Here is a 14,150-nt window from a genome sequence, read left to right as displayed (position 1 = left end):
CTGTCCGACGTCTCCCTCCACCCTCTTCTCTGCTGTCCATTCCCCAGGGAGGAGGCTATACTTAGATTCTTGTAATTGGTTCCCCCCCAGTTTTTTATTTTTGCCGAGTGTGTTAAACTAGGTTTTCTGGACAAATCATGTTGTCTTTTCATAATAATTTCATTTAATACATTTTTATTCCATTCTTTTCCAAACCATTGTATTAGGAGCTAATCCAGATAGCGTACCATTCTATAGTTCAATCACATCAAGCAGCGTGGTACAATTGCTGCCAATATCAGTTTCAAACATTTTTTCCTTCTTTCTTGAACTCCTTGATATCAGCTCTCCCAGCATCCCCCACCCCTTCCTTACGTTTCCCCCAGGAACTCTTATTCTAGTTGTTGTCTTGTTCAGTCCATCAATCCTGGGTTTCACATACTGAAAACCAGAAAAACAGACAGCAGAGATTCAAGAAGGCAACATCCAACAGAGATAAACTCCGATGTGGGGGAAAAAAGATCCAGAAAATATTAAAAACCAGTTTAAGCCCAAGTGTATCAGAGGAGAGATCAAGTGACAAAGCTTTATCCGTTCAAGTCAGATGGATCATTTTAATCTACTCTACTCATCTCTCCAAGGCTCTCTATCTAGTAGCGAGTTTACAACCATCCCTCAGTTATGGTTGAAGGAATAGCAGCAAAGGGAAAAAGAAGGGAGAACTACAAGAGACAAGACTAGGAAGGGGAAACAACAGCGAAAAAGAGCCAAGAACAACAAGGGAAAGGAGCTCAGAGAAAAGAATAGAAGAAAAGAGAAATAGGGAAAACAAAGCATAAACAGCAGGGAAGGAAAAGAAGAGGAAAAAAAAAAACAGAAAATGGAAAGGAGAGAACTTGGTCAGGGGCAGGATCCAGAGAGGAGGACACTGTTCAGAGCTGGGGTCCCCAGTGTGGAAGCCTCCGCTATCCGAGGAGTTCATGGGGGCTGGGGAGGGAAGTGAAGATGTGAGAAGCTCGTCTTTTTCCTGCCAGCCTACCTGGGATCAGGGGATCTGATCTGGAAGTAGTTCATGCAGCCTGAGATGATGGCTATGGCCCGGACCCTTGTTCTGGAAGGAACTTTTCAGGGTCCAGAAGGCAGCTAGGGACAAGGTGATTGTTTATGGAAGAGGCTCTTCCATGCAGGGTAGCTGGTATGAGGGAGCTTGCCCAGCACTGTGCACTGGCTTTAAAAGGCAAAGACCTATGGAAGGCACCACCATTCCTTTGTTCTGTTTGCCCTACTCCAGTGGCCTACCTGATGCTGTGGTGGTGGAAGCTGTGTATTTCAGATTCCGACAAGGTCATCCCTGGTGGGCAGGTTTCAGCAGATCTTCCAGGTTAAGACCGACTAGGAGAGAAGGCCTGGTCTTCCAAGAATCTCTTTGTTTGATGGAATGCTGGAACAAGAGCCCCTGGTTTAGAAAGCACTCAAAATACCCAGTAGCCACAAAAATGGACGTTAGCAGACCATTGGTCACTGGGATGATGTAGGATGGGCGGCATTTCCTTCTGTTGTTCATGGAGTCTCCGTAAGTTGGAGCCGACTGGATGACAACTAACAATGGACAGCACTAATGTGTGGGGAAACGGCAATAGCCTTAAAGTAAAACATGTATTTCTCTCACATCCCATTCCTCCCAAAGGACGAACAGTAAAACAAAATGCCTTATTTCCCACAGAATGTTGTTGTTGGAATATTGAACAACTTGGAGGAGGAAAGAGAGGTGGAAGCAGGAGTATAATTCTAGGCAGAAGTTCCTTTTGACATTCAAAAGATGTATGTTTCTGACAGATGGGAATGTTCTTTTCTTTTCATAAATAGCATTCACAAAATAGAACATAAAGGTTTTGTGGGGGCCAATTTGCTTTTGGACTTTCTTCTTTTTCCCTAGTCTATTTTCCCCACAATCATCCAGTGCTCCGAGGAATTACTGAAAGCTGAAGCAAGGTTGAGCGTGGTAGTGGGACAAGAGGAAAGTAAAAGGAAATAGAGGAAAGAACTAGGAGGCAAAGGACATTTATAGAGGTCTAAATACCAGCATGCAAATATGTAAATACATTTATATATAACGATAGAGACATAGATCTATGTATATATAGTTATATGTTAAATATTAAGGCAGCAGACGGACATTGGGCCTCTACTTAAGTACTCCCCCAATGCAAGAACACTTTGTTTAATAATCTGGCATTCTGAGATGTTTACCTTCCTGACACGATCGCGATCACTGACCAAGACAAATGGTGCATAAGCAAATCGTTAAGAAAGCTGATGGTGTCCAGCTATCAAAAGATAGAGCATCTGCGGTCTTAAAGGCTTGAAGATAAACAAGCGGCCATCTAGCTGGGAAGCAACAAAGCCCACATGGAAGAAGCACATTAGCCTCTGATCATAAGGCGTGTATGGGTTCAGGTATCAAAAACCTAGAACAAAAATATCATTGATGTGAATGAGGGAGCTTCTCCATTGTTTAAACTTGTGACTTGAGTAAAAGAATAACTAAATAAGTGTCTATTTTAATAAATTTAATGATTTAAGATTAAGAAAACATAATCGAGTGCTCCTTTGAGGCACTTTTAGTAGCTAATTTTGGCCTTTTTATCTCTAGCCCATTGAAACTGCAAATATTTTCCTGCTTGAAAAATATGCTTTGTGTGTATGAAAATAAGTTTTAAAATAGGTTTTAATTAGATTTGATTTATTATAAGTGTGGATGACATATCACTTGTTCATTTATTTTAGAGTAATATAAGGTTTTGGGGAGCTTCCCAACCAAGAATAGCTTTTCTACGTGTGGTTTATAGTTTGGACTGTGCACCCGGTGGAGTGTCCTGGTCTTACAGTAAGGCTGCATTATTTCTGTGGTATGTCAGACTCAGGAGACATACCACAGAAAGAATGCAGCCTTACTGTAAGACCAGGACACTCCACCGGGTGCACAGTTAATCACTGAAGTGAGCCGTGTAGAAATAACCTATCTCACTAGTTCCTTTAAAGTGGGAAGGAGGGATTTGGGTATAATTCCGTTTCAGTTGGGGAATTGAAGGCAATTGAGATTTGCGGAGAAATGGAATGAACGGTTTTGTTTATACCTCCAGGTTGAAAAACAACAGACTGGTGGTCTAAGTGGAAGAAACTGTTATCCTTGCTATAGTCATGGCTAGCTTTTCCACAGAGCATTCCGCTTCAGGGAAGACTGCTGGTGCCGTCTTTATTACCACTGGCTGCCGTACCATGCTTCACTTTTAAGTTATTGAATAAACTCGAGCTGTTAGCATTAGATTTATAGTGTCTGGCCATCCATGCAAACATTTTGCTATTTTATCAGTAATTTTTTGTTCTTGTCAGTTGGATGAGACAGTGCATTTTCATGTGTGTTTCTTTCTTTTTTCGATGAGAATCTCATTCCTAAATCACATCAAAATTAAGCACAAGTGCTGCAATCCTACTATGCACTAATGAATGCTCTCACTGGAATGAAAAGAAATGCCTCCACTGGGAGACGGCAGCGATGGCGTGCTTTTGCAATGCACCCTGACTTTGGTGTTTTGTAATACAGCGCTTAGAAGAATTCCTGAACATAGACTGTTTGACTCTTTAAAGCACTATCTGTTAATGTATGTAATTAACTGAGCAAGCATGGTGAATAATACATAATTCGGTTTTGCTTGAGCTTTTTTAATACTGCTTTTGTTGTCTAGGAATCCAAGGCATTGTGGAGGCATATCGGGCCTGCCTTCCTCAGATAAAACTCTATGGACCAACTAATTTTTCTCCAATCATAAATCACGTGGCCAGGTTTGCTGCTGCAGCCACACAACAACAGACGGCTTCAGTAAGTGCACCATGGCCGGGGACAGGGAGAATGCACACTGACTGGTTAGTGTCCCTGCGGCCATTTTTTTCTACCTATTTGGACCCTCGAGATACAAAATCAAGGCAGGAAGCTTTGGGATAGGACATTGTCAGAATTACCGTATATACTAAAGGATAAGCCAACCCAAATATCAGCCGAGGGACCTAACTTTACCACAAAAACCATTAAAAATGTGCTGAAAAACTCGGCTTATACACGAGTATATACAGTCTTACCTCATGTCATTAAATTAATGACTGTTAACCAAAACAACACACACAAGTCTTTTTGTTTTCAATTTTCTTAGATAGGTTTTACAAAACCGTGGCTTTGGTCCACTTGTTTTGGAAGTAGATTGAACACATAAGGATTGAGATTACCTCAGTTGCTGTTGCAAGGTGACTTACTGTACCAAAGGTTTGAATTAGCCGACACTTACCTACTGAATCTGGGATACTAACTTCTCAGCTTCAGTATTCTCCTTAGTAAGGCGGGAATATGTATCTCATAGGAGGCTCAGGGTATCTGTTTCACATATGGGAGTTACCCCAACATTTTGAACTTAAATGGCTCACAGGTGGAGGCCCAGTTTTTCATAATGGTCCCATTCTCTGAAACGTTTTCTCCGAGATAAGAGGATTGTGAGAAAGATTTTCCCCACTAATCCTTATCTATTGTCTTTTTTGTTTAACAGTTTTATTGGCACTTCATCCACTTATCATACAATCCAATGATTCAGCTATATCAAGAAGAGTTGTAGTCTTTATCACGATCAATTTCAGAACATTTTCCTTTTTCCAAAACTCATTGTTATTCATATAATTTTTGTTTTCAATTTTGGCACAAGTATACCCAACAAAACATTCACTAAATCAACAACTTCTCATGTATAATTCAGTGCCATTGACTGTAGTCTTTGTGTTACACGACCATTATTGCTGTCTCTCTCCAAATTGTTCCATCTCCATTAAAATGAACTCAGTGCCCCTTAGGGAAAAGCCCTCTGCCCTCACCCATGGGAACCATAGGTCAAGTTGCTTTTTTTAAAAAGTAGTTTTCTTGATATAATATACACAGAACAAACCACTTCTAAAAAGAATTATATATATCCATCATCACAATCACTTATAATGCTTCCTCCCCACTCCCGCATCCCCTGATTGTTTTCCAATTCCCCTTCCCTCCCTCTTCCCCCTTCCAGATAAACCATGATGTTAGTCATGATCTCTGTGCATCCACTCCTTCTATGCTTCCTAAATTGGGACACCTACCAGAAAAAATAAAAACAAAACCAAAGTGAAACAGAAAGAAGAAAACAAAAATAACAAGTATAAAGATAAAAATAAAAATTAAGAAAGAAAAAACACCAACAATATTAAAAAGCCAGAGAAGAAATTTCTGTCTTGGAAAAATTGAGAAATATTTGAGCCTCGAGCCAATTCAGGTTGGTTCGAGAGAGAGAGAGAGGTCAGCTGACCAGGTATATTGTGCTGTGGTTCGATCCCATCATGACGTTTTCAGTAATCCCTGTCTGGTAGTAAAGCCGTTTGAGGCCCTCACCTGTGATTAGAGGGGATCTGCCAGAGGCCCGGCCTGACCAGGCATTCTACAGGTGGATTTTGGGTTTCCGCTTACCTCCATAGCCTTCTACAAATTGGGTGTTCTCAATTTACGTCCTGTTGCTTCTCCCTTCGCCATATTTGGATTTTGTTAATGTCATCTTTGTGTCACACAGACTGGTGTGCTTCTTCCGTATGGACTTAGTTGACACCTCACTTAGATGGCTGTTCGTTTGAACATAAGCCTTAAGACCCCAAACACTATTCCAGTTGATGCCTGGCACCATGTGCTTTCTTCACCACACTTTGTCTTCAGTGATCTCTTTGTGAAGGCGAGTCTCAAGCAGAGCCATGTCAGGAGAACGAACTGTTCTTGGTTAGGGGTAGAATTATGTGGGAGCCCAGAATACATCAGTTTGCCCCTCCTTGCTGCCCCCTCCCCACTCCCCTTATGAATGACTCTGGTTTACTTTGGCAGTCATATTATTACAAAAACAAAAAACAGAACCAATAAGATCAACAACAACAACAAACAAATAACCAAAACATTTTAAAAAGACCCCAAACTAAAGAAACAAAAAAAGTAAAGCATTGTCAATTATCCCCTTCAGCTATATTGCAATTGCATTGATAACATCAGTAATTTATCCATTCATAAAAATTAAGGTACTCTTAATGTGAGGAGTTTATACAGGTATAGTCTAACCCTTATCTATTTTCTTAAACATTGTATTTTAAGTTTGGTAAATAATTCTGCTTCACCCATATTTGATCTTTGTCATTTGTTCACTTGATTAATACTTTAACATTCAGTATTTCAATTGAATCAAACTGATTACATTTATTGAAATTTTAACTTTTGGCCTATGCTGCTTTCATGTCGTTATGACAAAGCTATTCTGTGACCTGCTGTACCTTTCAATGAACATGCTGTACCTTTTAATGAACATTTAATTTTGTATGGACGTTTCCTTTTCTGTCATCAGAGGATCTTGGAATATTTTAGGCTAATAAAATCCTGGGTCGAGAATGAGAAGGAAAATGAGCAAGACAGAGACCAAATACTCACCAAACCAGAGGTGTCATTAACCATTGCTTTTATTGTTTGAAAGCTATACCTACTTAAGGGTCCAAATTCCTTTTTGTCTGGCCTAAGAGCCACTTGTTGAATGTAACCTAGTCTTTCTTTCCTGACAGCAATATTTTGTGCTCTTGATCATTACTGACGGAGTGATCACAGACCTTGATGAAACCAGACAGGCTATCGTCAATGCTGCCAAGCTGCCCATGTCTGTCATCATTGTTGGCGTCGGAGGGGCCGACTTTAGCGCCATGGAATTTCTGGACGGGGATAGTGGAAGTCTCCGGTCCCCATCAGGCGAAACAGCCATCAGAGATATCGTCCAGTTTGTGCCTTTCAGACAGTTCCAGAACGTGAGTACATGCCTCCTCGTCTGGTGCACAGTCACGTGTTTGAACACAGGCCTTTGCCAACCTGTACACCCAGCAGTTGAGCTGGGTGCTCAGAGTTAGACACTAGCGACCATGCTTCTCTTTTTCATTTGAAAAGTCCAGATTAGAGCTGGCAGTATTGTTTCAGGGTGTGCCCCCTGCGGGATCTACGCTAACTTATTAAAAACCGTGTTATTATTTAGCCATAAAGAAAAATGAAGTTTTTATACATGTTATGACAGGGATGAACTTTGAACATGCTATGCTGAGTCAAATAGATCAGGTCCAAAAGGATAAACATTGTATAATCTCACTTACATGAACTATCTACAATATGTAGAGATGAAAATGTATCAGTTACCAGGATTAGGAAGAAGGGGGAATAATCGATGCCTAAGAGATACTGAGCCTCAGGTTACTTACTGCCATTGAGGTGACTGACTTATCGCCCCTCTATAAGACAGGGTAGAACTTTGAGGTTCAGAAACTGTGCATCCCTATGGGAGTAGAAAGCCTCATCTTTCTCCCCCAGAGTGGCTATGGTTTTGAATCGCAGACCTTTTGTTTAGGAGCTTAACTTGCAACCCACTATGCTATCAGGGTTCCTTGAGCTTCTGTTTAGGGTGATGAGAAATATTTGGGCAGGATTGTGGTGCTGGCTGGGCAATGTGGTCAGTGTAATGCATGTCACCGGCTAACGGTTAAGATGAGAAGTGTTTTCTTGTACGTATTTAACACAGTAAAATTAAAACAGACAAAACCCCATAAAGAACTAGCATAAAAACAAAGAAGCAAACAAAAAACCAAGTCTATGTTGAATTTACCAAATGAAAAGATAAGTTGATAAATTTTCAGGGAGTCATTTTACCCAGTTTCTCCCAGTGGTAACATCTGACAAAACTGCAGTGTGTTGCAACATCAAAGCCGGGATATTGGCATTGATCTGGTCAAAATAAAGAACATTTCAACACTACTAGCATCCCTCATGCTAACCAAACAAAAAATTTTCCCCTTTGGTAGGCTGACCCCCCCCCCCAGTTCTTTGGCAAGAGAGAGTAACATGTATTTTGCTTTTGTTTTTTTAACATATAATTCATATACCACACAATTCAATGATTCAGCCACATTAAAAAGAATTGTGTGATTATCACCACAACCAATTTTAGAACTTTTCCCTCAGTCTTGTGCCATTATTATTAGCTCTCCGCTTCCCTCCCCAACCTCCCCTGCCATAACCGTAAGGAACCTCTAATCGACGCACTAGCTCTGCGGAGTTTACCCATCCTGGATTGCATATAAATAAAATCATAAAAAACACTTGTTTGAGCGTTTGTGAAATTGTGCCTTGTTGGGGTTTCCCATACTGTTAGGTTCCCTAATACCAGGTCAGCTTGACGAGTATATAAAGCAGAAAGACAACCCACGACTCCCTCCTGGGTGGCTCTTTGGATCTTAAGGTCTGTAGCTAGTCAGCCTCCTTTCCTTTAACATTTGGTCTTAGGTTTTGTTTTATACAGAATGTGAAAGACTTTTAGATGTACTCAGTCAGTGATAAGAACAGGGAAAAGTACATCTACTTCATCTTTTTATTTTTTAACAATCTTTAAGTTGTGAATTAGGTGGAGGTTTTACGACTTCCTCTTCATAGAAGCAGAAGTTCTATCTGAGAGGGCTTCAAAAAGCTTGTGGGAAAATGGAATGAAAAGATAGTGAGTTTTTTTCTATGAACTTTTTTGAAGACCCCTCACATCTATTTTGGGGAAGTAATTATAATTTTCTATAACTAATAATTTTATTAAAATCAGAAGATAAAAGGTAATGCCCCCTTCCAAAATAATTTATATTTCTATATGCTAGGTTTAAACATGTAAAACCCCAAATTAAAATTCTAATAACATTGCCAATTACATTAAATAAAAGAAATACTTAGGTAAAAATCTAAGAAAACTGGTATGGGATTTACATTCTGGAAAAGGAAATATGTTAAACATTATCCATTAGGTAAATGCCAATTAAGACCATGCTGAGATATCCGTACACACCTATTACAACAGCTAAACTGAAAAATACCATCAAGATAAGGGGCACACCTCATGCTAACAAGGATGCAGAGAACTGGCTCCTTCCTCGGTTGCTGTTGGGACTGTAACATGGAACACCATTCTGGAAGGCACGTGGGCAGTTTCTTTAAAAACTAAATACTTATCTACCATATGACCCACCAACCACACTCTTGGGCATTTGTCCTAAAGAAAGGAAAACACTAAATCCGGGGACCAAAGTGTGATTGAGGGATTATAAAAGAGGATGATGAAACAGTCTATCTCTTGATTGTGTCAGTAGCCACACAAATTTACATCTGCAAGAAAAATCCAAACCCATTACCAAGGAGCACATGATTCCAACCCATAGTGATCCTGTAGGACAGAGTGGAACTGCCTCATGGGATTTCCAAGCCTGCCGCCTTGATGGGAGAACGCCACCTCTTTGTCCTGCTGAGTGGATAGTGGGTTCGAACTGCCGACCTTTTGGTTAGCAGCCGAGTGCTGAACCACTGGGGCCAGGGGGCTCCTAGGATTTGTCATATGTGACAGCATTACATGAGACTACAGACAGACACACAACTGAGCACATAAAGGGCGAGTGACCCCTGAGCCAGGTCTGGGGATGGCACCAGTATCAGTACTAGTTTCCTTTTGTCCCAGAGTTAATAAGATATTACCATTGTGGAAACTTGGTCAAGGGGATGTGGAGCATCATCACTATACTGGTTTTGATTTTTGTCAACTTCTTATGACTCTATGCTTATTTAGAAATAAAATGTTAAAAAAAAATTAGGCCCAGGTGAATAAAAGACCCGGATGTAAAAGTTACCAAAAAAACAAATGCTAAAATGCTGACACCCAAACAGGACTGGATAAAGTTAGCCTTCAGATTCATAGCATCGCTAGAAACTGCCGGCTTTTACTGACTAGTCAAACAGCCTTTTGGCAGAAGGCCAGTGAAATATTGGTTGCAGGTAAAGTCACCCGGCTTTTCTCTTTCACCAGGCTCCGAAGGAAGCGCTTGCTCAGTGTGTCCTGGCAGAGATCCCCCAGCAGGTGGTGGGCTACTTCAACACCTACAAGCTGCTGCCTCCCAAGAACCCCGCTGCAGAATGAAGTTGTCGGCCAGTGTCCACCGACTTCCTTCACGCCTCCTGGAGCAAAGAATCCCTCTCTCCCTTCAGATCATGAGTCTGTCATGATTTCAAGCCCCCAGCACTTATGATGTAAACGTAGTTCTCTGTGGATTTCATCTTTTCAAAGTGCTCTCTGTATCTTTTGAGGAAAGTGCCAAGTTAATTGTACATTCAATTCTATGATTGCTGGTGATGTAGAGTAATTGCCTCTCGGATGAGAAAGTGTGGGGAAACCTGGCGTTGTGGTTATTGTTTACGTCTGTGTGGTGAAAATGCTGTTCTTGAATGTTCGTCAGTAACAGTGAAAAAATGGTGAGGAAGCTGGGATTTGCAAGCCTCCGACCTCATTTTGCTTTAAGCGGCGTCTATTTTGCAGGCTAGTTTCAATTCCTGATGAAGAGCTTCTTAAAAGAGAGTATGTTTCCTGTGTTCCTCGCTCTGTGTGCCATGCTGTTTCATGGGATAAAAACCACTTTTGCTGGCTCCTGGATTGTGGCCCAGCGTAGAAACTGCAAGGTTTATAAGAGAGCATGAACTTGCATAGAACTTCATGCAAAAAATTGATTATAAGAAGGGAAGCCATATAATCTACTTGTAAAATGCACAATCAGCAAACCAAAAAGAACCTGATGTAGGAAAGCCTTTTTTTATTTGGCGTTTCTATCTTTAGTCTCACGGTGACAATCTGTTAACAGTCAGGTTTGGCATTAGTGTTCATTGACCTCGTGTGATGCTCAGGATTCTGTAGATGCTAAGATGAGCAATTGTCCCAAGTACAGTACTAGCTTATTTGACTAGGGTTTGTTAACACGAATACAGCTGTTTTGTCTAAGACATGGTGAGGACCAAACGTATAATGGGAAATTAATTTCCTTTTAACAAATGTAAGGCTTGACTTATCAAAAAGAGACAATTTTTATACTTTCTTTGCTAAGGTCCCATACATTTTGTGTACAGAATCATTTAGACTTTTTATTGTTCTTTAAGGTTTTTTTTAAGTATGATTTTTAAATCCATGAACGCATGATGCTAGTTATCTATTAATCACAATCAGATTTGATATTTTAATACTGTATTATCCTAAGTCTACAGTATATTAAGCATAAAATCTGTTGTACCTTATAAAAAGTTTTTCAACAGCTACGTTAGGAGAGTGGACTTATATAGGCTTTTGAATTATTTTTTTTAAGAATAATACTAATTTAAAAAAATCCCCCTACTTTCACCTTTTAAAACATACTGCTTAGAGACCATTACAATTTTTTAATAGATTCAGTGCCATTTACTGAAGATCTGTGTGCCAAGTGCTATGCATCTCCATATGTTGGCCAAGCACCTGTAACAATTCAACATTAAGTTTATGCGCACAGCACTGTGCTGACATGCCTTTCAGTTGTATTGGAAAATCTGCACCCAGTCCACTCATCTAATGCTCTGCACTGTCTGCAGAAAGTGAGCCCTGAGCTTTGACTTCTCGTAAAAAGTTCTTTGCCAAAGGCAGGCTAAGATGGAATTCACCTGCTGTCATGGTTGCCGAGACAGTGGACAAGTATATATCCCCTTGCAGTATGCTGGTCCCTGAATGTTTGCTGTTAACCTGGAGGTCCCTGCCATTTAATTCGATAGTCTACTTTGTTGACAAGACATTTCAACATTAGCAATTTGGAGAGAAGAAAGCATCATTCAATAGTGGGGAGTCTTACTGTCTAAGTTGTCCTAACTTTAGTTCTTTAAATAAATATATTTGGGAAAAGCATTGATATATTGCTCTTGTTTTCAGAAGTTTTTCTTTTTTAAACACAGGGCGGTCCCCTCTCTCACTTTTAAGAAAAAATGTACGCCACAAAACATTCACCAATCCAACAATTTCTACATGTACAATTCAGTGACATTGATTACATTCTTCATGGTGTACAATCGTTCTTGGGATCCTTTTCCAAAATCTGTCATCAATAATGTAAGCTCAGTTGCCCCAAAGCACAATCTCTCCCCTTCCCTTTCCTTCTTACGCTTGGTAACCACTGAGAGTCTTGGGTTTCTTTCTGTTTGCTCATTTCCTTTACGTGAGATAATTTTTTGTTTGTTTTGTGATTCATTTATTTTGCTCAGCAAATTTTCAAGATTTATGTTGCAGCATGTGTGGGGATGTCATTTCTCTTGGTGACTGAGTGATGTTCCATTTATGGATATTCCACATTTGGGTTATTCATCTAGAAGCTCATTTTGAGAAATGATATACACATATTATCAATGTATAATTGTAAAACAACAGAAGTGGAGCATCTTTGTTCACAGCTGAGCAGGATCTAGATGCCTACTCACCTGGCTACCTCTTCCCAGTCCTTCCTGAAAGCTTCTCAGCAGGCCCGAGTTACCTCACCTGGACGCTTAGGCATCATTGGCCATGACTATTCTGTCACCATGGGTGGCTTGATTTAGCCCTTACTTTTATATTCTACCGTCATTAATTGCCTTTAAAAGTTTTCTTCTTCTTCACTGTTGATTGGCTTTATTGGAAGAAGTGGGATTCTTTTAAATTAGGTCAATGGGTACTTGTTTGCAGCATTTATAATCTCTAGATTACCACTTTATAAAATTCTTACCAGTTCAACACTCCCATTTAGCACATACTGATTTAATATTGTTTAATATTAAAATACTCATTTCTCACCATTTATTCAAATGACATGACTTTAAAAACGTGTTTGGAGAAAAAATCGATTGTAAACCATTATGCAATCATGTATGTTACAAACATATTGGAGTAGCAGTGGCCTCAATAGATGTACTATTTCTCACATATATCTTTATTATCAATAAAGAAGATCAGAGAAGAATTGATGTGTTTGAATATTGGTGTTGGCAAAGAATATTCAAAGTACAAGGTACTGCAAAGAGACCAACCGCGTTTGTCTTGGAAGAACGCTCACCAGATTGCTGCTTAAAAGAACGGGAGAGAGACTTCCTCTCGCTTGTTTTCAGCAGGCAATGGCCCTGGAAAGGGGCAGCATGTTTGCAGAAGTAGAGGCTGAGTGGAAAAGAAGAGCCGCAAGGAGATGGATTGCCCCAGTACTTGCAACGATGGCCCTGTGAGGATGGCACGGGGCCAGATCGTTCTGTGGTACCCATGGTCACTGAAATGAGCTGACTCAGGCCTTTGTTAACTTGTTCTCAGAGAAAAAGATACACCAGCTAGCCTGTCACTAGATTTACTACTTGTAATTATATGAGGAATTAAAGTGTAAAATTCCTATTAAACTCAAAGAACTTGTAATACGGAAAAGGACCCAGCATGCAGAACTGAAATTTTAAGAAAGTATAAAAATGTGAAGTCAGACCAGGGATTTACAACTGTTCACTGTGGTTGTGCCTTAGGTAGCTTTTTCCAAAATGCGTTCAGGGGTCTGTTACTGCTTGTGCTGCCTTTTGACATACTTTGTCTTTCTCATTTTGTAAGTTTGGGGGAAAGCCATTTAAAAACAGACCCTGCTGGTTTCCTTGTGTGTGTGATTGATAGTCATGGAAGTACACATAAGGCAAGTCGGAAATTTGTGATTCTTAGAGGCTTTTGTGCTTTCACAGAGGCCATAAATATGAAGTGTATACGTTACCAATATATGAATCGATGTTAAGTGTATCTTCCATTTGAATTCTCTTTGAATAAAGGTATTTCTTGATGTAATTTCTTGTTTTCATTTTTATTCCTGCGATCAATACCAGCAAAGTTAAGAGAAAAGGACAGTTGGTCTAGACCCCATATTGGCACACCAGACCCGGAGGACAATGTTCCTACACGGAGCAGCTAAGACACAGAGAGGACTGTAGGGCCAACAACAGCTCATCACATGTCCCCTTACTGGAGCATCCTGTGACAGAGGACAATACTGGGGACACATGGCAGGGAGGTAGTGTGGTCTGAACCCCTGCAGTGGGGCAAATCAAGAAGGGAACATAACAGATCAGCAACTGGAGCAAAGCCAAGCCACAAAGCCCTAAAGAGCCCCCTAAAATAGACTTAATGGGGAGATAGTCATAAAAGTCAGCAGACAGACATGGAATTATGTATGTTTTTTTCTCT

At 40.2% G+C, this 14,150-nt stretch overlaps 1 protein-coding gene across 1 annotated transcript in view; it reads left to right on the top strand.

Moving 5' to 3' along the window:
- The window catches only part of CPNE3 (copine 3), a 43,121-nt gene extending 29,367 nt beyond the window's left edge, over positions 1 to 13,754 (top strand). The window contains exons 13-15 of the mRNA XM_004697727.4: positions 3,726 to 3,859; positions 6,637 to 6,873; positions 9,942 to 13,754. Coding sequence (XP_004697784.1) covers positions 3,726 to 3,859; positions 6,637 to 6,873; positions 9,942 to 10,052 — 482 coding nt within the window. The 3' untranslated portion in view covers positions 10,053 to 13,754. The remainder of the gene's footprint in view (positions 1 to 3,725; positions 3,860 to 6,636; positions 6,874 to 9,941) is intronic.
- The last annotated feature ends 396 nt before the right edge of the window (positions 13,755 to 14,150 follow it).

This window comes from Echinops telfairi, unplaced genomic scaffold (genome assembly GCF_000313985.2).
Source record: "Echinops telfairi isolate 266 unplaced genomic scaffold, ASM31398v2 ScPeMD7_1;HRSCAF=3_0, whole genome shotgun sequence".
Taxonomy (NCBI): domain Eukaryota; kingdom Metazoa; phylum Chordata; class Mammalia; order Afrosoricida; family Tenrecidae; genus Echinops; species Echinops telfairi.
Note: the sequence above shows the minus strand (reverse complement) of the source record. Positions and strands in the feature narration are given on the sequence as shown.